Source organism: Bos javanicus, chromosome 29, assembly GCF_032452875.1.
Source record: "Bos javanicus breed banteng chromosome 29, ARS-OSU_banteng_1.0, whole genome shotgun sequence".
NCBI classification, from domain to species: domain Eukaryota; kingdom Metazoa; phylum Chordata; class Mammalia; order Artiodactyla; family Bovidae; genus Bos; species Bos javanicus.
In genome coordinates, this window is record NC_083896.1 from 25116331 (window position 1) to 25143947 (window position 27617).

The following is a 27617-nucleotide window of genomic DNA, read 5'->3' on the forward strand; positions in this document are numbered from 1 at the left end:
TCAGGGACAGAGAGGGGCTGAGAGAAGAAGGGACTCCTCAGAAGTCACATCCCCGGGTGCTACAAGCCAGAGGGTGCCTGCTCCCAGCCCAGCTCCATCCATCTGCCACGGCTTGCTCCTCTTGTGGGATTCTGTGCAGACAGGGGATATAATTAGCCAGCTTTCTTTGGAAGAGGCCTGACCTCCTGGCCATTGAGCCCAGGAGGGGACAGAAGTGTGATGTTAATGATTTGCTGCAGTTAAAAGGCGTAACTTGCTAACCAGAAAGCAAGCTTTGGGGGCCTCCCTTGGGGTTGGGACCAGTCCGAGCAGACTTCAGCAGGGCGAAGGAGTGCACTGACCAGGGAAGGGAAGCGAGGTCAGCAACACTTTGGGGTGGCTCCCCTGAGATACAAGTCCCGTACGTGCCACACTTCACAACCAAGAGTGGGCAACATCTGCAAAGAAGGAAATCAGAATGACCCCCTGGCAAGAATCTGGCCCGATGCCTGTCATTTGAGATCGGTACTGATGGCTTCCTCCAGAGAATACACTGGCTGAATGGGAACAAAGCTCCATACAGACAAGCAGCCCAAGTTCAACCACCTCTCTGTCACCACCACAGCCGCCCCTCTCTCTCCCTCTGCCATCTCACGGGTGCCTTCGGTTACTCGACCATTCTTTAAACATGCTGAAGTTCCCACTAGGTACGAGGCATGGAGAGAAGAAGACAGACACACTCCTGGGCTATGAGAAGCTCGTCATTCAGCTGCGGCAAGGGACACAGACAGAGGCATGTCCCCAGCAAGTGAGCAATCAAGGCTCGATGATTAAATGAGTGAAATCAGTGAACACGTGCTTCTCGAGCTATCGCACACTTTAACAAAATGACCTCATCCAATCTGGACCACCACCTGGTCAAGGAGGGTAAGAAGGTAAGTATTACAGAACTGTCTTCATCTTCATCCGTTTTACAGAGGAGCAGAAACTCATGGGACTCGCTCCATGTCCCAAGCACCCCAGCCTGCAGTCCTTCCTTAACCTTCCAGTGCATTCATTCAACCAGAATTTCCTCCATACCCATGGTTTGCCAGGCACCATGGTAGGTCTGAGGATCTGTGAGTAAGATTGGATCTCATCCCTCCTGAAGCTTGGAAATACAAGACATATAAATGGAAAAGGACAAGGAGTCTGAGAGAGTATTACAAGCACTGATGTAATTTAGATTATGACGATGGGGATAGGGAATGGCAGTTTGGTAGGGCCTTTTTGAAGATCTGTCCTAAAGAATGAACAGAAAGTTACTGAGAGAAGAGATTAAGGGAAGAGCATACCAGGTAGGGGGCAGAGTACATGCAAAGGTCCTGAGGCAGAAAATATCTTGGCTTTGGAAACATTCACTCAATAAATATTTACTTGATACCACAATGTATCAAGCAAGTTTTTAGGTACCAGAAGTACTATGCTTAATGAGAACAAAGTACAAATCATTAACCTCCTGGAGCTTATGTTCAAATACATTCTAACACATTCTTTTATACACTAAGAGGTACTAAAAACTTAGCACAAACCACATCCTGGGGTACTGCATTAATTATTCTTTTAATGTTCCTATACCTTATTTTCTCTGATCAAATTATAGTGATGCTAATAGCAATAGCAATAACAATTAAAATTTATTACGCATTTATTGTGTGCTAGCACTGGGCTAAAGTGCTTTACATGTATCGTTTAATCTTCACCAAAAAAACCCTGTGAGGAAGTTTCAGTTCATGAGAAAGCTGAGGCACAGAGTGGAAAAGAAGACTGCCCAAGATCATGCAGTGCAAGGATTCTGGGGAGCCTGCGTGCAGAGCCCATATTTTAGCCACCATGCTATGCTGCCTTCCCAAATGATAAGCCCAAGGATGAGGGGATGCTGCATGGCCAGGGTGCCTAACACATCACCTACTCTCAGAAACTTTTCTTTCCAACCTGGTTGGTCAGTGGTTCCCCAAGTCCAATTCTCGAGCAGTTCCTGCCTCTGGGTGGGACCCCCAGAATTCTGATTCCCTACCAATGGCAGAGAGAGTCTACACATGCCCAGTCTAACTACAGCTTGAATCCCCCTCTGGAAAGAACAGTCATCCAACCATCAGAGCCCCCACAACACGGTCCAGGGTGGAAGCTATCCCAGCTGCTCTCTGCACTGCAGCGTGTGCCCCCGGACACACTGCTGGCTCTGAGTTCACATCCCCTTCCGAGCTCTGGGCCAGATCACATGGTGGCACCAGGAGGGATTAAAAGACGAAGAAGGGCCAGCTTCTCTGTTCCCAGAGCTTAACACAGGAGGCCCAGCAAGACGGCCACGTGGAGACGCACCCTCCCCTTTGCCAACTGTTCCCTTCTCAATCGGTACCTCCTTTAGGTAGATTTCCCTGCGGCCCCTACCTGTAAGTCCACTTACTCATTCAATAGTCAAGAGGGAAGTGGAGAGACTCATAATCAAGGAGGAAGGGAGAGAGCCTGGAAGATGGGAGAGTTCTTCCCTCGAGAGCCCAGGCTCCTGAGGGACTGTGGAGAGGAGGGTCAGTCTTCTGAGAGTGAGGGAATGGAACCCAGGCACTGGGGAGTGAGGTGCGGCCGTGGGGCGGGATGTGGGGGGAAAGCAGGGGGTTGGGCTCTGACAGACTTGAGTTCAAGTCCTAGGTGCTGCCACTCCTGTGCGTGTGTGACCCTGGAGGAAGTGGCTGAACTTCCCTAAGATTGCAACCTTGTGCGTGAAACAGGGATGGTAGTCAGACGAGTGTCTCAGAGAGCTGACAGTGGTTGCCAGGAGCTCAATGTGGAGGGCCCAAGAGTAGCTTTCTATCACCAAGTGTCCTGCCTCTGAAAATCTCCAGCATGTTAGCATTTAACCTAGTTCTGTCTTGCATGAAGGTAAACAGGGAATTTGTCTCTCTATTATTAAGTTTGGCTCCAAGAAAGCATGTTCTGATAAAGTATGTCTGTATCTCTCTCACACTCACCCTTCAAGATAAGTCTTAATTACTGTGATTTTTTTTTTTTTTTAATGGATGAGGAGGCAGAGGTTTGGAGAGGTTGAGCTCATCCAAGGATGTCACAGAGCTGGGAGCTCAACCCTGACTTCAAGGCCATGTTTTTTTTCCCCGTCCCTACAAGCAGACTCCCCAGCTTTCTTGGAGAAAGTCAATCAAGAGGCGGTCAGAGCTCAGGCTGGGGGACTCTCTGCCTAGCACACTGAGGAACAGTGAGCAGAAGTAAGTGCTGGGTATCTGGGCATGGGTGCCCCCATCAAAGACCCTCCCTGTGCTCCAGCACACTGGAGGAAACAGTCACCCACAGACAAAGGGGATTTCCATCCCCAAGGATCACTCCTCCGGGACCCAGCTCCTCTCTGATACAGCTGAACGAGGCTGCTGCGTAGGCTTCCAGGCGATTGCTTCCCTGTTCCTTAGATGTTGGCTGGTCCTCAGAGGCTTTTCAAACATGAAAACCTAGGCAGGCAACCTGTCCTCAACCTGCTTTCCCGACACAGTGGACCACTTCTCCCTGCCTCTGGGATGGTCTGTGCTGCCCGTTTGTCCAAGGAAACCAGTGTGTGATGGGAACCTGAATGAGCCCTGGGAGGATGGCAGCAGACACGTTCCCGCTGCCTGATGCTGCCTGGAGTGGAGTAATGGTCCTTAGCCTTCCTCAGAGTGGCACAGGGGAGGAGAGAAGGAGGTGATTTATGTGGATCAGATACTCAGGGATGCTCCCTGGACAGAGACAAAGAGATACCAAATAAACCAGCTCAATAGGAATCTTAGTAACTGTGGTTACAAATCTACATTTTATTCTGGTATCTACTTAATTTTATTCAAATATTTTTAAACTCAGGTAGTTTTATAGCAAAAAAACAAAATACAAAAAACAAACCCAGTCCAATGAATCGTAAACTCCTTACAATACTCTTGACATTAACTTTCTGCTCTTGATCAAAAGATATGCTTGTGTCATATCCTTGAAGCTTTTCTGATGTAACCTTTGCTAGATGAAAGCAAAGAGCTGATCAGAGAGGAGGGGGTCTTGGCATTAATCCAATTCAAATGCATCATTTGTAAACTCCAGATGTTTACTCTGTGTCGGTGTGGAAAATAGATTCTAATTCCAGCTCTGTGAGAAGGGAACAAAGACAAGGAGATTGTTCTGACAGTGTTCTGTTGGCTCCGCGAGCATGTCAGGAGCAAGCTTCTTCCTGCCTTGCAAGTGAGCAAATCTACTTTACAAATCGTTCTCTCTCTCCTGTCTGTCTGTCTTTCCTTCTCTCTTAGTTCCACAGCTCAGTTTCTAAGGACAGTCTAGAAGCTTGATGGTGGTTACCTTGAAACTAGAAGGAGTCTCAAAAAAATCATTTAGTGTCCACAAAGAAAGGGAAAGGGTAGGTATTATAACATTTGGCAAGTGGTAGGCACACAGTCTGGCTTGGTGTCTCTAATCTGTATCTAATAACTAAACACTCATCCCTTGAATGGTACGGCTAGGTTTTTTTAATCAAGTTTTAAAAATTGAGGTATAGCATTCATACACTAAATGGACAATCTTAAGTATATAACTTGAAGAAATTGTATGAAATTAACATATTTACGTAAGGACCACTCAGATCAAGACATGGAACATTTCAGCACTGCTTCCCCAAATCTTTATGCTCCCTTTCATTTAGGCAGCTTTTTTTTTTTTTTTCCCCTTAACAACCACTACAAGCCTCCCTCGTTCACCAACAATAATTAGAAACTTGGGCTAAAAATGAAAACTCAAGAAGTCACAGGCAATCCCAGAAGCAACACCTCACAGATTTCATCAGGCGGCCAGTGTTTACATTTCTGTGGGACAGAATGACTCCCACACTCTGACACATCCTTTATTTAGCCCTGTCCTCAAAGAAAAAGATACCTTTGAAAGCAGAGAGACTCTGAAAGAGGCTCCTATCTGTCCAGCAGAGAAAGGAAGCGGATGTGAAAGGAAGGGAGTTAGAGAAGGGGGATGTGCCATCCCTGCCCTCGCGAGGCCCTCCTGGGAGATTCTGTCCCCATCGGACCTTTACAGGGGTTCACCTGAGGCCACAGCCCCCACAGGTGGGAGGGACTCATCATGAAGAGGGTCCCAGCCCACGTGTTCCCGGGTTACCACAGCCGGTCAGTCCCAGCGCAAGCAACCAGGTGTGAGGATGGTCACTTCACCTGTCCACTAGTAAATTGGGCTCATCAGAACCAACCCCTCTGACCGCCAAGGGATGCTGTGAGCGCACACAAACACGCCCCCACAAAACTGCTTTGGAAGCACTGCCTCTGAAACATTAGCTCTGAGAGTTTAGAGCAGGGGTGGGAAACCTCGGTGACTCGGCACAGTTAGGCAAGGGTGCAGCTGGCCAACACGCTGGGGCGTGGGTGCCCTGTCCAAAGCGTGTGTGTATGGGGTGGGGGGATGCTTGGACACTTGTTGGTTGTGGACAATGCCTCAAAGAGGCAATACCGTCTGATTTTTCAAGACAAATCAGAAGCTCACTTTTTATGTGAAATAATGAACTTATAAAACCTTGAGTGATACTGTGGCCCAAATAAAACACACTGGCAGGATAGGACCCACCAAGCAGCAGTTCCCAACCTCTGGTTGGTACGTACTGGTCTTCTGAGCCAGGGCTCTAGCCCTGCCCCCACCCCGCGGCTCTCAAGGCCCACCCTTGTCCTGTGGACATACATTCCACGCTAAGAATGGCCAATTGAGTCCAATATCCCTGTTGCTGTTGTTTTCTAAATAGATGATGAAACTGAGTTCCGGGAAGGAAAGGTGATTTCTGCCAAGGCCACCGCTGTGAGAGCAGTGAGTCCCCCCGACTCCTATTCTGAGCACCCCGCTGCCCACCCCCCCTCTCCCTGCAAGGAGAGGACACAATCAGGAGACAAGACCACGGGCAGTGAGCAGGAGGCTGGGCCTCTTCTCACAGACCTGGGGACTCTGCCCACCCTAAATGGCTCCCGTGGCCCACAAGCCCAAGGCTCTCCACTGGCAGGGGCCTTGGGGGAGCCTGGGAGGAACCCCGTTCCTTACCTGCACATCCAGGTTCTTGCGCGAGGAGGCAGGCGTGTTGGCATAGGAGCTGATGGAGGAGCTGGTGTTGATGTCATCCGTGCTGAGGTTGTCTATGGTGTCACTGATCCCGCTGCTGACGGAGCTGCTGTCATCCCAGCTGCCAAGACAAACACACCCTGAGCACGTCACGCCGCACCAGCTCAGCCTGACGATACAGACGGACGTGTACCATCCCCAAAGGGTCCTGGTGCACAAAGCCCCAGACAAAGCTCCTTTGCCTCTAATGTGACTCATCTTCAAGGGTGACATCCAACTGCTTTCGTCTGGCAGCTGGGGAAGTGGGTGTTATGTGTCTTCCCCTAAAAGGCGGTACTTTCCTGAGCAGAGGTGACTAAACACATACACACTACCTACCCCATCCTCAACATCACCTGGGGAGCTTTCAAAAGCCAAGGGCCACCTCCAGAGACAGAGGAGAAGCAGGGAGTTTGGGGAATGGAGCAGAAAGTGGGCAGAGAATGAGTCAGCAGGGGTGTCCTCCCTGCGGCTCAGAGGGGGAAGAAGAGCTGCTGTAGGAATTCTCTGGACCCCACTCCTGGCACAGAAAGCCAAGAGAAGGGAAGTGCAAAAATCGGCAGAAACCCATCAACCCTATTGGCAGTTCTAACTCTAATAACTGGAGAAGGGAATGGCAAACCACTCCAGTATTTCTGCCTGGAGAATCCCATGGACAGAGAAGCCTGGAGGGCTACAGTCCGTGGGGTCGCAAAGAGTCGGACACGACTGAGCGACTAACACAACACACACAACTCTGATAATATCTCAAGATGCATCAAAAATAGAGTCCTTCATTTCTCAATCCTCAAATCCGTCAAGACCCTCATCCCGCACCACTCAAGTCAAATCTCCGAGCAAAGATTCCTCTTTTTCCTTCTACCATCTCCTGCTTCCCATTACCAAGACATTCGGGCCACCCCCTGGTCCTCCTGCCTCTGTTTGCAGAGTCTCTCCCGGTGTGCACGGCTGCCCCCACCCCTGTGCCCAGAGGTTCTGACTGCTTCTGCCCTGCCTGGTGACTGCCAACAGGCCAGCTGGGCTCCAGGCTCCTCTTCTGGTCCCCAGCCATCTAGTTTCCCCACAGCAGCCAGAACGGTCTCTGTAAAACACAAGTCAGATCTATTGCTCCGCTGTTTCAAATCCCTCAGGGCTTCTCAGGACTCCCTACTCTGGCCCTCAAGACCCTGTGATCCAGCCCCTCCTCCAGTCAGTCCTGCCAAGGACGCCCATCTTTACTGCTCACCAGCTCTGGGTTTTCGCCTTCAAGGCTTTGCATTTACTGTACCTCTTCCTGGATGCCTTCCCCCTCCTTCTCTCTGAAGAGTCACCTCCCCAGAAGGCTTTCCCTGGTCCCTCTATCCGTAGTGTCCCCTCCTCCCACCTGCTCCCTATCCCCGGCAGCAGGTCTGGTTGCAGGGTGGTAGGTACACGGCAGGTGCTCAATAAATACCTGCTGATTTAGACACATAGAGTGGGAAGTTAAGGAACCTATAAAGTAAGCTTCTAGCATAAACCGTGACACTGCTCTACTTGACGGAGTGGAAATAGCTAAGTATTACTGTCTTTCTAGGCCACAGGTAGGGAAACCAAGGCTGAGGAAGGTATGCCACCTGGCACAGAGTCAGACAGCATGCCGGGCAGGACCTGAATCCAGCTGCCCCCCCTTCCTGTGACGACACACGGCTCTCTATTATGTCCACTGTCAGTGCGCACGGGCATACGACAGGGCCCACTTGCCTGGGAGGAAGCCCAGGCTCGGGAGCTGGCGTGTCACGGAGCAGAAGTGGCAGGGCCAACATGTGCATCCGGGGCTGTGTGATGATAAAGCGTCAACATAACCACATTTCTCCACCACTCAGCCCTCCACAGGGAGCCGTGCCTCACCGAAAGGCCCGCAGAGCGGCTCTCTGATGCCTCAGAATGCCAGTGTCAGAACAACTCCACTCCTAGGTATACATCCAGAAAAACAAACATAGTAATTCGAAAAGATACATGCATCCCAATAAAGCTGCATTATTTACAACTGTCACGATATGGAGGCAACCTAAGTGTCCATCAACAGATGAACGGATGAAGAAGATGTGGTATGTACACACAATGGAATATTACTCAGCCATAAAAAAGATCAAAATTTTGCGATTTGCAACAACATGGATGGGCTTGGAGGGCATTATGTTTAGTGAAATAAGTCAGAGAAAGACAAATGCTACAGAATATCACTTACATGTGGAATCTAACAAAATACAACAAAGAGGTGAATGTAACAGAACGGGGATAGACTCACAGAACAAATGATGGTCACCAGTGAGGAGAGCAAGTAGGAAAAGGGGCACGATGGGTAAGGGATTAAGGGTACAAACTATGTATCAAATACATCAACTACAAGGATATGTTGTACGGCATAGCTAATACAGCCAACATTGTATAATAACTATAAATGGAGTATAATAATCTTTAAAAACTGTGGCATACATTATATATATATGCATATATACACACATACACAAAAAGAAACGCCCCTGAGATTTAGAAAGTCAGGAGCACCCCAAACCACCGCTCCCAAGTAATGAAAAGGAAGTTCTGATTTGTTCCGCCAGCTCATAGGATGCCTGTCTGAGCTCTGCTGATCAGGCAGGAAGACGAAGCTTAGTGGAAAGCTGTCTTCATCACCTTACCCTTCAGCCCACCAATTTGGCTTCTAAAGCCCACCTGGAGGGTCCCACACAAGTGCAGGGGAAACATGCAAAGGTGGTTCTCACGCAGGGAGGGTAAAGGCGGGCAGGGTGGGGGCTCAGGAGGAGGCTCACTAAGCATGAATTCGCAGGAACTGCAGTTCCAGGTCTCAGGCAACTTCCTGCCTGTGATTCCACTGGCTTGGCCCGGCCTCCATCCGGTCCCAAATCCTCCTTTAAGGCCTTCTCCAAATATTCCAGCCCACCCTGACAATCCCCTCCTCTGAATTCACAGTCTGCCGCATTTGGGTTCATTCTGCACGCTCTTGCAGTTTTCCAGTCGTTCTCTCTTTGATGGTCTGTCTTACTTTCTAAGCACCCGCAGGGATCCGCCCAGTGATAGTAAGCAGTGCATCCTGGGCGTCAGGCATCGGGCCAGGTGCTTCCGATATGTCGTTTCTATCTCCGCTCTTCACATCACACCTGCAAGGGACCCGTTCCCCTCCCCAGTTGACGGGTGAAGGGACCAAGGCCGAAAGAATGAGTATCTTGCCCAGTGCCCCCCTTCAGTCCCCTTTGGAATTGGGTTTAAGGCAGAATTGTCTAATTTGAGAACATGTGCTCCCTCTGGCCTGCATCACCTGGACGTTCGTTGAGCACTTGCCACATGCCAACTCTTCAGTACCTGCACGTATTCTCAGCCACGCTCCTATTCCCTCACGGGTGGCTTTAGCTTCCTAATGAGGACACAGGCTTTGAGAGCGCCGTCCAGGGCTCTCAGCAAATGCAGGGCAGGGCTGGCTGGGAAATTCTCCCTGAGCCCAATGCCCACCCTCCCCACCACCACCCCCCAGGGCAGCGGTACAGCAGCAATGCCAGCCTCCCCATCCCCCATCTCCAGGCATACAGCGTGTATGCAGGCCAGGCGGGGCACATTCTGATGCAAAGGCAGCCCCAGCAGTGGGTTCTGAGCCCGTTTCCCTCCCACTTTGTGCTCTGACATGTCACAACCGCTGTGCCTCAGTTGCTCTATGGGTGACACACGGATGTGGATGACACGACCTAGGCTGGCAACCGTTTAAGGCTCTGCTGGGAAAAGGGTGACATCACAGATGGAAAAGGACTCTGACCACTCATGATGAGAAGAAACTCCCGAGTCTCTAATTGCATCTGCTCTCCGGGGTTAGCCACTGAAGGTATCTGAAATTTCCTATAATCCAAGGGTGAAGAAAGAAGACATGCAGGAGAGGAGCGTGGCTGGAGAGGAGGAAGGGGGGAAGTTAGTAACAGGTGCCCACGAATCCAAGCTCCAGATTTCCTTGCCTTGAAACTGTACCCGCTCTTCCTCTGTGCCCTCTGAACACTGAGATGCTGTCGCAGGGGGACATGCGGCACTCCTCACACACACACTTCTCCCATGTCTCTGCACAGAGCATCACAGGGCCACCCTGAGCTGATAGGGGTCCTAGCAACTAAGTCAGCCCAGAAGGGGCAAATCAAGGATCTACCCCACAGAGAAGTAGGAGTGGGGAGACTGAGAAGGAGGATGAAGGAGCAATGGCAAGAGAGGTCTATGCTGAGCACGAGCTGCCCTGGGGTCCCCAGCGCTGTCTGTGCACCAGAAACAAGAGCTGTCCCCGAGCTCAGAAAACTAAGCCACGTCTCCCTCACTTCTGGCTCTCTGGGGACACTGGCGAATCTCTCTAGATATAAAGTCACTTAGCTCCAACTTGTCCCTTCTCTAAAATTCAGGATATTTGAAATGGTCCTGGGCCACCAAGATCACTGTCAGGGAGTTCCAAGAAGCATCGTAAGGAAAACTAGTTCCATAAGATGCTCTGTGATAACAATGTGGTCCCAAGAAGAGAATGCATGGTATGCTAGCCCCCTCTCAGAGATTCAAGTTGCCCATGAACTTCTTATAAAGTGCTGGCATGATCTCTTCAACGTTGCCTAAAAGAGCACTCCGCACACAGGAGATGCTGAGAATGATGCACAGTCTGGAAGAAAAGCAAAGGAAGCCTAAAGCTGCCGCTGGGCCCTTCATCCTTGGCTGCCTCTTAGGCAGCTAGCAGGGAGGGAGGGAAGCAGAAGCAAGAGCAATGACACCACATGAGCTCCTGCATCCAGCAGACCAGAAGTCAGAAGCCACCTCTGGGAGACCAAACAGTGAGATCTAATAAATGTCTTTCTTTTACTCAAAACTAGCTTGCTTATGCTTTTGTCACTTGGTACGCCGGTGCTAACTAATGGGGGATTGCAATTTGTTGGTAAAACGACTCCAGACGCGTGGCTGAAAGTCAGATGGGAAAAATGTGGAAAGCATGTAGAATTCATTCAGGCAGTAAGAACATTCGTTGAATCCAATCAAGCGGCAAAGGAAATTAGGTACAACGTGGGACAGGGTATAAGTCTGTTGACCCAAGTCAGAAGATAAATGTTGAAAGAGGTTACAAAACCTGATTATGGCTGAAATTTGAAAGTAACTTAGAGGATTTGTGTTTGCAGTGTGGTGACACAAAATTCCAGCGAAGAGGCTCGAGAGACGGAAAGAACTGCAGTGCACTCAGCCATGGCCCAGAACAATCATTCTGGAAATGCTTTGGCCATTCCTGCACCCTGCTCGTGAATCTGACTGTGAAAATCCACGTGAGGGTTTTGAGCCCACTCGGTAGGATGAACTTCCTCCCCTCTGGGGAGTAAAGTGATTTTAAATCCTTGGAACGGTCTAAAAAGATGAAGGGAGATAATGAAATAAATCCTAATATTAATGCTTCATTTTATAGAGTAAAAGCTTGGTGATCATTGGGATAATCTATATAATTTATACTATTTTTAAAAATATATGGCATGTTAGAGAATCTAAAAATGTCTTGTGCTTTGAATCTAAATGAGTACTGATTTTTCATTTGAGATTTTTAAGACGAAAGATTTAAGAATTGGATTCAGACTGCACAAAGAATTGAAGTGTTTTGGACAAAGTGAAGTTACAAATGTCATAAGTTATTTGATTTGCAAAGGTTGTTTAAGTGCTTAGAAAGATTTTGCTTGTTAGGCTACTAAAGTCTATCCAATCCAACGTTTGAAGAACTTGAGGAAGCCAGGTATGTTAAGTTTACAAATGTGATCTAAAGTATTTCAGGAAATTTATCTAGATTTGCAAATAGTACTAATCAGTCAAATACAATTTGTTAAGTTTGAATTAATAAAGTACTAATCAAAATAACAGGTGGAAACATTCTTACTTTATGCAAAGTACTTGACTTACAGGTAAGATTTGTAAGAAAACACAGGTTTAAAATTAAAGCTTTAATAAATTGAATAGTAAAACCTAATTAATTCTAAGACACTCTCTTTGGGTACAAAAGTGTTCCTCAGACATTGAGAAAAACATTAAAGAAGATTTCATTTTGTGAATGAATGAATGATTTTTATATATGAATGACCAGAAGAATAAATGAACACAAGACAGATCTATTCTCTTTACCAGTTTTTCCTGTTCCACTTCACCTTCACTCTATATTGTAAGATTGCCAAGATTACTCAAAACTGCTCCAAAAGTGTTAGTGGAAACAGCACTGTGGTCAACAGCCTTGGGAAACAACCAGAAGAGCCCGAGGGCCTCCTCCTCCCCAGATTCTATAACAGGAAACTGCAAGGGGCATAGGGCCCACAGCTTGGCTGGTTTCCCTTTGTTTTTTTTTTTTTTTCCAAAACAGCATATGATGTTTATGCCCTATAAATTCTTTGGCTGGGACATCTAGAGAAATGGCAAGAAGATGCTTCTGTTGACTTCTCAGAACCATCAACAAAAAGCATCATTTCCTACCCAGATCACGGCCGCGTACTTTTTTCTCTACTCAATGAAAAGTCCTCCACTGGTGGTCATACGTCACGACTACAGGCATAAGTGATCAGACTGGAAAACGACCTTCACCTATTTTTGCCAATGGGTGAGTGGAAAGAATTCCATCAAATACTTGCTATTTTTCTTCAAGACTCCTAAACTCCAGTGTTTTTGAATCCGGAGCCAGGGACCTTGAATTTTGTTCATCTCACCCTGTCAGCCAGCACCCTCTACGTGCCAGGCACCACGCAAGGTATCAGGGATAGGAAGATGACTCAGTGGTCCCCACCCTTGATCGCAAAGCCGGTAGATGTGGCAGACAAGAAGGCAGAGCTCAGAGCCCGAGGAAAACGTAAAACAGGAAGGTAAGCAAAGGACACCAAGCGGAAACTGCACCGGTTTCTGACACTTCTACAGATTTCAACAGCCCCTCAAACGACCAACCAAGTGCCAGCATAAGGCGCCAGTCGGCAGCCTGCCAAAGCCCAGGCCCGCTGGCGCTCTTTCTCTCCTTCAAGGCTTGCAGGTGGCAAAGCCAAGGAGCCAGGAGAGCCCGGCCCTGGCCCCTGCCTTCCCCAGAACTGCCTCCTAGAAGACTTCAGACACCTCACTTACCCTCTAGTTCTCTGTCTCCAGTGAGGGAGCTGGACACAGCGATCCCAGAGGGTGCTTTCTAACCAGCATCCTGGGGGGTTAAGCTCAGAAAAAAGCTAGTAGAGGCAAAGGGCGCTGAAGGTCCCCACTGATCAGAGCATCTCCTTTCGTTCAGCAAAAGCTGCCAAAGAGGTCACTACACTTTCTAGTCTCTGGGTTTCCTCACTGCTGATTTCATCTCATAGTGATTCTTTTTGAAGCCCACGCTGAGTCTTTTCAATATTTGGGATAGGTGTCGATATCTTACACACAAGAGGACTTAGGGATGAGTTGTAACTGCCCTCTATAGACAGACCTCAGCTTTCCTATTTGACACCACCCCAACCTGAGCCTTTGTACTCATACAGGCTACTTGAATTGGAGCAAGCTCGGGGAGATGGTGAAGCACAGGGAAGTCTGGGGTACTGCGGTCCATGGGGTCGCAAAGAGTGGACACGACTGAGCAACTGAACTACAACAAGGCTACCTGATTGACCCCATAATACACAGGCATTACAACCCAATCCACAGTAGAGGCTCTGCATGACCACACTATCCACAAAGGAACAAGATGCAATCTTACCTAACGTATAAAGCCACCATTGGCAGTGTTTACCAAATGCCAGGCACTGTACTGGGCATGGTTTGTGTGCGTTGAAGAGTCATCCAACGACTCATGAGAGGGAGAGGACACATACGTCAGCTTTGAAATCTCTGTCTGCTAACCAGCCTCGTCTGAAAAGAACCTCCAGTGACTGACAGCAATCACGCATAATATCAGAGAGACCCTGTGTGGGCCAAGACACAGCATTTGAACCACAGTCAAGGCTCTCGAAAGTGACCAGAAAATTTATTCAAAAATGGAAAGGCCCATAAAACAAGGAGATCCAGTTTCAGAGTCTTACAAGAGATGCTGACATCACTGTGTCAGGAATTCAAATGCCACTCAGAGGACTTAAAGCACAATTTTAACAGCCCAAACACAAGCTATCAGCTATGAAAAACACAGGTGAAAGAATCATAAATTATTCCAGCCTCTCACACTCCCTGTTTCCCTCACTGTTGTGGGGAGTTAGCATTCCACAGAACCTGCTTTCACCAGGCTCCCCTGAGAAATCACCTCTAATCTGGACAAATTTTTAATATCAAGCTCTTCTGGGGAGTCTGTAGATACATCAGGAATCTGTAATGGTTCTGAATTAATGTGGTATTGTATTTACAACTTCATCTCAACAGCAGGAATCTGCAATGGTTCTGAATTCATGTGATACTATATGTACAAATTCATCTTCCATGAAGTAAAAAGGCAAAACCGAACCCCAAGGTTAGAAGGATGATTAAACAGATTTTTCCACTAGGATTTACACGTCCAGGCATGAGGAATCCTGGCTTTCAGCAAAAGACTCTTGCTCTGAGAAGAGGAGTTACTGAAGGATCTGGAGGGTCATTAGACTTTCCAAATGGACTCCCTGTGAGATAATGTTGTTTATGCAAGGGAAAGACATGCTTAAATGATGTTGTAAAAAAAAAATCGGCTTGTAGAGAAATATTCGTTCCCTGCTCACTAATAAACCACAGAAGGTTAGAAGAGATGAAGTACTGTAATTCTGGTCCTCAAAAGCAGCCTTCACTAAGCAAGGGATCTTAATCACCCTCCACCCAAAACCCCCACCCAAAGACTGGGTCTACTCCAGAAGGCCCTAAACATTCTCAGGAACTGTCTTGGCCAGCCCCCGCCCTCCCGCCTGCCCCTCTCCTGGTGACTAAACTCGTGCTGTAGAGCCACCCAGGGCTGGGTCGCGGCTTTACCTGCTCACTTTTCCAGTTCTGCTCCGGAATCATGGCAGAACCCATTTCCAGGGCCCCGTGCCCCCTGCCAGACAGCTGCATTCACTTGCAAAACCCCAGACTGGTGGAACTTGTTTTCTGGCTATTGTTCAAGGCAATTGTTCCCGTGAAACCCCAGGGCCCAGCGGAATGAGATCCTTTGGTGTGGATGAGTGAGCAAGTCCAACCAGGGCTTAGCAGTAACCCCCGGGGAAGGGAAAGGGTTTGGCTACCTTCACTTCCCACCAGACAGGTATGTTAACTATTTCCTCCCCAGGAGCTTTTCTCAGGAGCGTCACCTCCTCTAACCACTGCTGGGGCCCCTTAAGAAAATCCACCTTCAAAGAATGCAACAGGACTCCTGCAAAATCCTTTTGCTGCCTATCTGAGAATGATAAGAGCCAACTTTAATTGAAGTTTAAAGCTGCGCCAGACTCCGTGCTAATTATATTACTTGCATTCTTTCATTTAATCCACCCAACTCTATGATAAAAATAATAACTAGTGTTAAGGGCTTACCTATATTTTCTCCTGGGTACCATGAGATTGAGACTAATTCTATACCCATTTGAGAGATGAGACAACTGACCCTTGGAAAGAAAGGCCCAAAGGTCATACAGCTAGGAATTGTTGAAGCTGGGATTCACATACAGATCCAAGAATGCGCAACCATCTTGTTTATCTATTCAACTGACACATTTTCATGAACACTTGTCATGTGTATTAGAAGGGCCTTCAAGTTTCCCACATGAAAAAATATTAGTAAATAAAAGAGAGCCACTTGAACAAAGCTATGAGCAAGCAAGTCGCCCTTCAGGTTTTCCCCCTGCGATCAGCCTATACAGTTTGCTGTTGCGGTACAAAATAACCCAGAACCTGAGTTCGAATGAAAAGCCAGGACAGAGTTAGATACTAATCCAAATAAATTAAGTTTCATCCAGCAGTGGGCCAGGGTACCATAAGCCTCTGAAGCTCTAGATGGAGGCAGCACATGCTCTGAAGAAAAAAAAAGTAAAATATTGGGCTGACCAAGAAGTTTGGGTTGTTCTGTAAGACGCTTTGGAAAAACCCAAATGAACTTTCTGGCCCATCTAACAGATCTCAGTGTGAACCCGGGCCCTGCCATTCACTTTGTCAGTATCTTCACCTCCAGAAGACCCAGACTTCCTCCTCTGTGACCTGGTGCTGATCAACACCCAGGCCCCTGAAGCCTTTCCTGGGGACCAAACCAGAACTCCAGGCACAGAGGAGATAGCCAGCTCCTGTCAGCTGCAGGGTGGGATCCAGGGACTCTGCAAAGACCACAAGAAGGAGAGGCAGGCCCACAATATGAAAAAGATGATGAAGTTCTAGTGCAAGAGCTCGCTGCCATAAATGGGCAGGGTCCCGGGGGAGAAGCAGCTTCTACAGACGGTGCCAGGTGCAAGGCCAATCATTTGAGGTGGAGAGAGGGAAACAGGAACCCCATAAAGAAGGTTCCGAGGGGATTTAGTAGCACTCAGAATGTCAGGGGTTGAGTTTCACCCCACGGCACCTTTGTCCCATTTTGGTAACTCATTCCCTCAACAAGTAGGTGGTCCCCTGAGTAAGCGTGAAATTCCTCCTTTGGCTCCAGGGGCTGGTTGAGCTACCAAACCCAGGGCTCTGGTCCGGATGCCCTCTACCCTCATTGTTAGCATAGGCACCAGCATGTCTGCTGGCCTCAGCTGCACAAAGGCCTCTCTCCTCCAAGGCTCCACCAGAGAAAGCTGCTGACACTTGGTCCACAGCCACCTGGCTTTTGCCAAAGATTGCAGCAAATTCTGGGATTCTGCTGTTCTGTGTACCAGAAGATAAGAGTACCCTAAACATCAACAGAATTCAGCATATCATATACAGCTCAGCCTATCAGATGGCTCATGAAAATACTGGTGAACAGAAGCTAAAAAGCTATAACAGTGGGCTCCAGGGATTTTGCTAAAGCACTTTACATTCATTACCCCACACACTTCTATTAGACTATAAGGCACAAACTACTGATGTTCCCTTTTACAGATGTGAAAACTGAGGCTTACAGAGGCTATGGTGACCTGCCCACCGTGCCAGAGATAATAAAAAGAGCTGGATTTGAAGCTAGATTGGCATGGTTCTAAAACCCAAGCTCTCATTCTATGTAAGAGCAGAGGCAAAGAGGCTTTCAAGGAATTACAGTCAAATAAGAACTCAGAACTCCCAACTGCTATGCAAAAAGCCCAGGACACCTTTTTTTTTGTTTTTTTTTTATTTTGTCTTGGAATATAGCTGATGAAAAAGTTGCTATAGTTTCAAGTGAACAGCAAAGGGACTCAGCCATACATGTGTATGTATTCATTCTCCCTCCAAACTGCCCTCCCCAAACCTGGGACACCTTTTAATGGAATCAAAGTATTCTCCATGTAATTATAGAAAAGCTGGGGTAGGGAAGAAATCCCAGACTGGCTGCCCTAGGTCTAGAGTTGTTGGTGAAGGAAGATGTGGTTGTTCCATTATCACCACCCACCCACCCACACATACTCCCAGTCACCTCCCAATACATCTTAGGCGTCTGGAAACCTGAATGCCCAGGATAGAACAACAGTTGCCTCACTCAGGGCAACTTGTCAGGGGCCTACCCTTCAGCTACCCTTTCTAAGGCCGATGGGATGGGAAGGGAAGGAAGCCCAAGTCAGGAAACAAACACTCTAAATCAGCTCTGGGACCCAAAATCAGTTCCACCCTAGCCAACTAGCCACCCCAGGCACACATGTGAGCGACTACTGCCAAGCCTGGGTGAGCCTTAACACGCCGGGGTGGGGACTCCGGGACTCCAGCAGCCCCAGGCCAACTTCAAGGCTACTGACCTTCCCACGTTTGACTTTCACTTGGGCTTCCACCTCCTCCCTCAACCACATATAAATCCAATGAGCAACAAATCCAGTCACAGATTTATTTAGAGTCCAAAAGCCTCAAAGAGATTAGCAAACTCTCAGGTAGGTCTTGCTGCCAAAGTGCAGTTCTTTTTGATGCCACCCCTCTCCAGAAATGAGCCGAATCGGAGAGGCCCAGGCAGGCCATGCTTGCAAGTATCATGTGTACGTTGGCACGTCCTCCACAATAAAAAGTGCCCTTCATCCAGCTGAACCCACATTTAAACTTACAGATAAAACCATCCTGAGCCATCCGCCAAGCCCAACAAGGAAGGCAGAGTGGTGGCCAGTCCCACCTAGTGTCTGTGTGACCCTGAGTGCATTCCTTAGCCTCTCCTGGCTCCCACTGCCTCACCTCAAATTAAAAATAATATTGTTGGCTTTGCAAGAGAAATTAAATGAGACAATGTCTGTTAGATACCTGGCCAGTAGTAGGTGGCAATGAACATTGTTTCCTCTCCCTCTTGTCCTACTTAAAAATAGAAATGTTCCTCTTTGGGCGGCTTTAGAGCAGTCCTAACAAACAAGAAAAGGACTCCTACTTAAATCTATGCCATCTTTCCTGGAGCCTAGTTTCCAGAATAATAAAAAAAAAAAAGGTCCTACCCGGTAATTTGCAGTATTAGTAAACACAACCACAAGTTCACCCGGCTTCTTAGATTCCAAACAAAACCAACTGCAAGTCGTTTTAATCAGAGCCCTCTGCCCCACCAGCAGTCCTTGCCCGGGGCCCAACGGTGTCTCTCTCCAGTTCTCCCGTCCCCCCACCCCACCCAGGCTCAAAGGTCTCCCCCTAAAAGCTGAAATACGGACCTAAAAGAGCCAGTGTTTTGGTCTCAGCAGCTTCATTTGATAAGATGGTCTGGAATACACTGACATTACCCAAATGTCCAGGTGAACCAAGGACATTTGCTCCAGCTGCCTTTAGGACTATCAAGGTTAAAATAAAAAGGGATGGGGGTGAGAAGGAAAAAGATGATGAGTTTCCAGACCCGTGACCAGCGCCCCCAACTACGTAGCCCACAGCAATTTTGGCAGCCGTACTGCTGGCTGCTCTGCCCACTCTCCAGTGCCACCCAGGGCAGCAGGAGCACCACACCCTGCCCCAAGCCCTAGGAGTTTCAGAATATCGTCCTACCTTGTCAGGTTCCTAGGCCAGAGCATTCTACATTGTGATCCTCGGAGGAAGCAGACAAAGAAGCTGAATGAATCTCACGATGGCAATTCCGTCAGCCAGCCAGCCAGCCAGCCAGCCAGCCAGGCAGGCAGCCGAGCCAGCCCACACCGGGCCAGGGAATCCCAGGCACCAGCAGTCGGCTACTAAAGTACCAGCTTCAGGGGGATCTCCATTCCCCTGCCCAGGAAAGAAACCGGATCCACCAACAAAATTAACCCCTAAAGTGCCAAAGGAGCGAGAGGTCAGGCCAGAGTGCTGGTATCAAGTCAGCTGTGAAAAGTTTCAGCAAAGCAAAAGCTAACACCAAACTTGGAAACTGTTACCGTAAAGCACCTAGTGGAAGGGCCCTCATACGGTCCCAAGGGAGCCAGGAACAGTTGGTCAAGCTGAATAAAATCTAGACGTGAAAGGATATTCTAAACACCCGTGGATTGTGCTAAAATGTTAGGAAAAGTCTCTCCGCCAATGCTGCGGCTATTAACGATGACACAGAAATCGCTGACCGTAACATTTCTTAACTAATTCCACCCACAACTGAATGCGGAGCATTTGATAGAAATGATTAGCCTACAGAGATAACTGCGGAACCTGGGAAGGAAGAGACACCTATTTGTACAATTAACAATGACGCAAATTATTTCTGGTGATGTCAATTTTGAGGCAGTGCCAACAAAAATATGCATTAATTTCTTGGTTTTTGTTTTTTTAAAGGAAGCTCGGTGTATGCATGGCTACTTTAAACATTATGGTATATAAGCTGGGAGGGGAGGTGGGATGGGAGAGAGTTCCAGTTCTGGGATGGGAAGGGGTTGCACCAACTAATCCCTATTAAAACCTGTAATCAAGGAATTCAGGAGAAACTATGTAAACAGATGCAGAGAACAATGAACAACTGTTTTACTAGTGAAAATTCAAAAGCAAAATAATGTCAGAGCCACAAGTCTTTATTTTAAAATGAAGGACTAAGATGCTCTCCAAAAGCCCTATTCCCTCTCCAAATATCCTACCAGTTGGCTCCCGGCTGCTTTCAAAGGCTTTCCCAGAGAAAGACTCTCCCCCTGGCCGGGCTGCCTCTCCAATCAGAGTTCGGGGTCGGGGGACTTGGGGAGGGGGGAGGGGGTTCTGTGTGAGTGTGTGTGTGTCTGGGGAGGGGAGAGGGTAGGCAAGGAAGCAGTAACTGGCCCAGAGCAAGGTCTCAGGGTGGTCAACATTTGTTCAGCAAACAAAAGCCTTTCAAAGGGGGAATGAAGAGCCACCCCCACCCCAAAAGGGGGACAATAAAAGGTCAGCTCAGAAAGGAAGTGAGGGTCTAGTGGGGCTTCCCAGGTGAAAGAAAAAGCAAGTGTGTCCAGGAGCCGAGATTGTAATCTTGAAGGAGTCTCGACCAAAGTTAATCATTCACCTCTCATCCCTTAGGGCCCTCCCCCAGGTGAAAACCTGTGGCCAGAGCCTGTCTCTGCAGTGGTGAGTGGAAGGCTAAGGCCGGGACGCGGAGGGGTGGGTTCAGGGGAGGGCAGTGTAGCCTAGATTTACTGAGACAAAGTCAGGATGGACCCAAACTCTGGCTGACAAAGATGCTTTAAACCATCCCTGTCTCTGAAACTGAATTTATCTTTACAACATGACTTATTTGAGAATCTGGCTGACCTCTGGGTTACTTTAGGTGGAATGAGACTACATATATGGAGACATACATACAGAAAGACACATATACATACACACAAAAAAATTTCCACTGTTTGCTGCAGTTGTTCTTTGTTATAAGCTAATATAATATGTAACCATCCACATTAATTGCCAAGGTAACTAAGGGATTTATTCATTTAACTGATATTACCGAGACCCTGCTATGCAAATCAACAAAATAGACAAAACGTTCCTTACTCAAATGGAACTTACTGTTCAGTGATAGAACTACACAATCAATGAGACAAATGTAAATTATAGAGTATGTTACAGTGATCAGTGCTAAGGAGAAAAAAGTAATGTAGGAAAGAGGCTGTGATTTGTCAAGGAGGGTGTCTGAAATTTTACATAGGGTAGCTAGGGAAGGTCTCCGGAACGGATGAGTCCTGCAGATCTGAAAGAAGTGGGGCAGCTGGTTAGGTGACTATCTGGAGGTAAGAGCCTTCTGAGAGAGGGAAAGGTCAGCGCAAAGGTCCTGAGACAGGATACAACTTACACATTCAAGAGCCACGTGTAGCTGGAGTAGAGTGAGCAGGGAAGCAAAGGAAACCAAGGAGGTCAGGTCAGAGGGTTAAAGGGAGGGAGGAGGGTCCCTGAGGAGAGCCTGGCAAGTCAGGCTTTTCCTCTGAGAAAGGACGCACTGGCAGGGGAATAAAGGAACCTCCTCTCATGTACAAGTTTCTGTAAATCTCCTTCAGCACTGAATATATAATTTCAATTATGCACAACTTTTTCAAGGGTGACTTTACTACATGAGACAATGCAGTTTAATAGGGTCTTGGTCCTCTCCCTGCTGTTAAAAGGTCCCATCTTTAATACAAAACGCTCTGAATTCTCTGCATCTGCAGGGTAAGGTTTAAGTAGGGCTTTCCCATGCTCTGAAAGGCAACACACACTATAGCTAAGCGTTCCAGCAATAGGAGGAGATAAGAGAGGAAGGCAGGTCAGCCAACCCTGTGGGAGCAGATGCCCTTTGACTCTTTCCAAAGAGCCAGTCTTCCCCTGTTATTTCTGACCCTGGTTTCCAAACAGGCCAGATTCCAAAGACCTTCTAGGACACATAACATTCTTCTCCACAGAAACAATGTTATCAATGATGTGAAGGTTCTCAGGTTAACTTACATAGCTATTTTTTAAATCAAAATGCAGCTGATCAACTCTACCCAGGTATCAAAGAGCAGAATAAAACTGCATTCTTAGAATATAGCAGGTAATTACAGAAAACAGAAAACCACTGAAATGAATCTAAAAAAGATGTTCACTTATTTCTATAAATACTTTTATTAAAATAATACTAATGAGTCTACTTTGTTCCATCTTCAACATCATCCGTTTTTGCCCTTTTTACTGGCTCTTCCCCACTAACTGGCCAAGGAAATATATCACCTATTTCATCAAATGAAATTTTCTTTAACCCCACGTCCATATTCTCCTCCACGACTATGTTACAGCAGAACACGTCAAAGAAGCTGTCTCCATCCCAGCTTCTATGGTCCACTGTCTCCTCCACCTGCCAGGCAGACTTGTGTTCCCATCACCCCACTGAAACTGTTTTGTTTCTCCCAAGAACATCAGTGGTTTAAGTTTTGCCAAAGATCCTTCTGCTGCCTAAGTGTTCAGCAGCATGCAGCCAGGTTTGGCAGCGTCTTCCTTCTGGAACGGGTCTCTTCACAGGTTTCCATGCCATCATCTGCACCTGGCTACTTCCTCCCTCACTGGCTGTGCCTCTCTGTCCTTTTGCTCAAGCTCCTCCTCTCCAGACCCCTCGGGCTCTGTCTCTTGTCCCCTGCTCATTCCTACCTAGCCTTTCCCTAGGTGATCTCATCCACAGCTTCAAAGACTAGGCACAGACCACTCTGAAGTTTGCTTCTCTATCCTGACCCCCTTGGGTGCACGCAACACATCTCAAATCTAACGCATCTCAGGCGAAACGATTGTTTCCAACTTCTAATTGGTGTGCATTCCACTCCCAAATCGGAATCCTCCCCTTCCCAGTCAATGTACCACTACCCATCAGTCATCTCTTAATCAGTATTTCCTTCATAGCTCCTATAAAATCCCCTAGCAAGTTCTTTGCCTATACGTCTCTAATACACCTTGAACCTGATCACTCTTCAGCATCTTCCGTAAGATAACCTTGGTCCAAGCCACCATTGCCTCTCTCCTTCAACAACCACCTCCCTGATTGCTTGGCCTTCCCTCTTGCTCTGCTAGGATCCCTCACCCACACGGTAGTGACAGTGATCTGACTCAAGGAGACATCGGGTCAAGTTGCTTTTCTTCCTAAAACCCTTCAGTAGCTTCCCTGGGAACTCAGAATAAAATCCAAATTCATTAGGATAAAATCCAAATTTGTTCCCTCAGCCTAAAAGGGATCTGACTCCTGCCTACTCCCTCTGCCACTCTGCGCCTCTCCTTCATTAACTTCAAGTACAGGGCCCACATGGGCCTTGGCACATACGAGGTCTCTTTCTATTTCATAGGCCCTGCGCTGAGTTCCATTTGCCTGTGATGCTCTCCGTCCACATCTCCCCATGTCTGCCTCCATCTCCTTGTTCAGGTCGTGGGTGGAATGTCACCTCCTCAGGGATTCCCTCTAGACTCTGAGCCAGTTACCTTCCATAACACCCCATGGTACTTAACCAGTCAGCGCATTATTTGTTTATTTTCAAAGAAAAAAAAAAAAAACAACCAGTAAGCTCCTTGAGGGCAGGAGTACTGTCTGCTTTCCTCCTGAGAGATCTCCTCCCAGGGCCAAGGGTAAGACAAGATGTTACCCATTAGTAACAGGTGATCCTGGTGCCGTATCAGTGAAGGTGCTGTCAGTCTGGAGATGTTGCCAGTGTGGCTTAACTCCTCCATTTCCCCCAGTTCTTTGCTGGGGCTCAGAATTGATCAGATAAGTGAAAAATCTCCCTTTCCTGCTGAGGGGCTTATGGCTTATTCTCTGCATTTACAGATAGTGGGTCCCACTCTCCTTTTCCAGGGAAGAGGATACTTGAAGGATACTATCCTTCAATCTTACTATAAAGACAGAATGAGCCACATTTCAGCGTCGGATGTTTTATCTTGAGGGTCTGCAATTTCTGTTACCTTCAATTTGCTAATTCTTGGGGTTCGTCTGGAGCTCACACTTGTGGGTCCTCATACGCAAAAGCGCACACACACTCCTCTGTCTCTAAACAAAGGGCTTCATTCACCAGGAAGAGTACCCACTCTGTTATCTGTGTTTATCTCCCTCCCATTCTGAATCTGAAACTACAGGCTTGTTAGCAAAACCTTGGACAGGGGAGGCTAGAGAACATGACCCCAGGTGCCAGCATCTTTGGCCTAAAATCATAAACCTAGACTTTTCATCCTCGATCCAACATCAGAGATGCCTTTTCTAACAGGGTGCCAATCAACAACAAACCAACTCCCAAATGGCAGCATTTCCAACAAAAGACACATGAGGTCAAAGCTATTTTCAATGATAAACAACAATTCAGATCTATACACTTTACTGTCTATACATCTCAATTCTCATAACTAGGTGGACACATTCATTATTATCTTTATGTCATAGAAAAACAAACTGGAACTCAGATAACCTAGTTGTCTTGTTCACAGTCAAAAACTATAAGGGACCCACAGCCTCAGAGGACAAATCCTGCCCATTTTCCATGACCCCATGTGCTCAGAATAGCAAACATTTCCAGGTCACTGTGCCAACAGATGCCACTACGACATTCAGTGGGTCAGGGCCACTGTTAACAGGTGACCTGGAGTCCTTTAGCTACTTCTAATGTTGTTGGGCTTGGCCCAAATTAGACTTTTACCAAATGCTATGACATCATGGTTTCTACAAGGAAAGTCATTCTGGATGCTATGGGAAAAGTGATAAGATAATAAACAGGGTACAGGAAAAGAGAGTCACCGGAGGCACTTCCTTTAAATAGAGTGGTCAGAAAAGGCATCTCTGGAAGTGATATTTAAGCTTTTCTCCTTAAAATATCGGCTGGGTGCTGACCTTTATGCATCAGGCACTGTGCCGGGGAAGCAGCAGTATGAAAAAGAGAAATGGTCTCCCTCTCTTCTTCATGGAGGTTATAGTGAGGTGTTTGTGGGGATTTCAGACATTCAAATAAAAAAACACATGCATTTAATTGCAAGCCGTGATACATGACATGAAAGAAAAGCATAGTAAGCTGTGGAGCACATGAGAGGAGAAAAGAGATTACTGCTTATAAAGTCAGAATAAATCTGTGCCTAGGCTGCCTGTACAGGAATGCTGTGCCATGCTGAAAGTTGACAATTTGGTGCAACATTTTAAATTTGTGCCTATTTATAGCTTTCCACATAATAAAATCTCGATCATCCGATAAAACACCATGCCAAACACCCTAGGCTAATAATAACAGCCACAAAGATTCCTGTCATTATCCCCACAGCCAATAAGGAGTAATAGCAGACTGGAAGGTTAGTATGTCTGGTGTTTGGGGAATAATTCAGTTAGGCCTTCCTGCATCTGTGGTGATGGTAATAAATCCGGTTACTTAGAACAACAACAACAACAAAACCAAGAAGCAAATCCACTTGATAATTTGGTCTTTTAAAAAACAAAACATTAAAGGAAATTGAAAACAATACCATTGGCCATAAGGGGTTGGATGCATAGGGAAAACCCCAAGAGTTCAAATATTTGTTTTTCAGCTGGGATATCATCTATCTCTATGAAGATGGATGGGTAACAAATAAAATATTTCAAAGCCACTCTGGCCTTTTTTTAACACGTGGCTCCAGCTGCAAGGACATCCTTGAGTGTGTCCGGTGTAGGGTGAGATAATGAGCCGGGGACGGGGAAAAAGCTGGAAAGAGAACACATAGGGGCTAATCACAGGCAGCCTTGAGCGGCTGGGATTTAAGCCAGCGGTCGGTTGGGAGACTCCAGTCTTGTTACTCCACACACCCAAGATGCTCCCTCTGGCCCCAGGTCACTCAGCTCTCAGGCTGGAGGTGTCCCGCAGAGCAGCAGAGAAGACACTACTCAGGGCCGAGTGCAGCTCAATCACTGCCTGATGGAGGCTCTCAGATTGCTGGCCTGTTCAGTGAGCTGACCACCACCCCAGATGTTCTCTAAGACCCCTCTAAGCAGGAACACTTATGCAAGTCTACACCCCTAGATCTCCTGCTGAAATCCCTCTGCAAGAGAAAATTCATTCGCCTTGTGGATTTGAGCTCCCTCTGTGTCCTGCTGGGGACAGCCCCTGAATGGACTGTAGACTTTCTAGGTGTCAGGTGTTATCCTCAACGCTGTAAAAACCTCATCCCATAGAACCTTTCTCACAACCTTGAGTCTCTTGTAAGAAGAGCTGTCCTGGCCCTTAGTTTGGTATGTCATTGTTTCCCTTCTGAGTTTATAGGGAGTGTAAAATAGGTTCACAATCTCTGAACCACAATCTTGTCTAAGTCAAAGGGAAAATAAAAGGTTTGGCCAAGAGCCCAACTCATTTGCCTAGTGGAGAGGGTAGCTAAAAAGTTAGAGTGGTTAAGAATTACATTCTTTCCACTTGACCATCAGTCTCTCAGAGGAAAACTGTTTTGAATGAGGGAAGAGAAATAAAACAGTTACTGGCATATAGTAAGTGTTTACAAATTTTGCTACAGGTACTGAAAACCAACTGTGTGCCACGGATGTCCACTGTTGATACCAAAACTCAAAATAGTCTAGTAAGATAGATTTTTTTTTTTAATTATCCTCAATTCACAGACGGTCTACAGCTCTGCCACGTGAGATAAGCTATGGAAGGCCACAAAGCTAATCAGTGCTGAAGAACAGGTCTGCCATATGCCTAAGTCAGTATCCTTCTTGGGATTTCTTTTTAAGCTCTCATTTTTATTGAATTCTTATAATGGCAGTCAAGTGCTAAATTCTCCAATCTTATCTTATTCTTCTGACATTCCCTATACAGTAGGTATTATCTCCTATGTACTAGGAATTACTATCCCTAAAATACATAAGGATGTTGAGAAGCAGTGGGGTAAGTAACTTGCCCAAGGGCACACTGCTGCTAAGACCCTATTAAGCAGAGGCCATGGTTGAAACCACCTCATCACCTCTGAGTTTTGGCCTTGAGCCTGGTACTTGGCACACTGGGGAGAATTTTCTTCATCACCAATAGCCACTTTGCCCGTCGAGTATTAAGTACACTGACAATAGCCTATACGATGGGCCCTGTATTTTCTCCCCCTCCTCCTTCCCTTTTTATAGGAGTAGTTGGCTCCAAGGGTAGAAAGCATCATAGGAGATCCCAGTTCCGTACTTTTCTTGAAGTTTAGAGAGAAAGACAAAAACACTCATTCAATTCAGAGCATAGTACAGGCTGACACTAAATTTGCAGGTTCAGCTGCAGGCAGCTAGCTGCACTCAGACAGAAACTCCATTCTTCAGCCAACCTTTCCCCAAACATGGTACCAGGAACAATGGGATGCGGGGACGAAAAGTGTGTGAATGGTTCAGGGCAGCCCCATCACCAGTAGCCAGAACATACTTAAGACTATGTTCTTCTAACAATGCCCAAGAGTGTCATCTGCATGCACAAATGTCAGAATTATAAGGAAAATATAGAATACAGTCTTTATTTGCAGCTCACAGTAGAATGCAAACATTTAGCTCCAAGAATGGCCTCTGCATTGTTCTTTGTGATGACAAAAGGAGTGGGACACCCTGAAAAACCCTCAGTGGGGAAAGAGTTCATCTGATT

General features: G+C 47.1%; 1 protein-coding gene across 7 annotated transcripts in view; it reads right to left on the reverse strand.

Annotated features, from left to right (window-relative positions):
• Window positions 1-27617, reverse strand: part of NAV2 (neuron navigator 2) — a 425616-nt gene that overhangs the window by 70871 nt on the left and 327128 nt on the right. For 6 of the 7 annotated variants that reach the window (XM_061406213.1, XM_061406214.1, XM_061406212.1 and 3 more), the window contains one exon: window positions 6070-6208. In XM_061406213.1, the coding sequence (XP_061262197.1) occupies window positions 6070-6208 (139 nt within the window). Of the gene's footprint in view, window positions 1-6069; window positions 6209-19149; window positions 20631-27617 lie in introns of those variants that run through there. The other variant, XM_061406218.1, reaches the window with a different exon arrangement.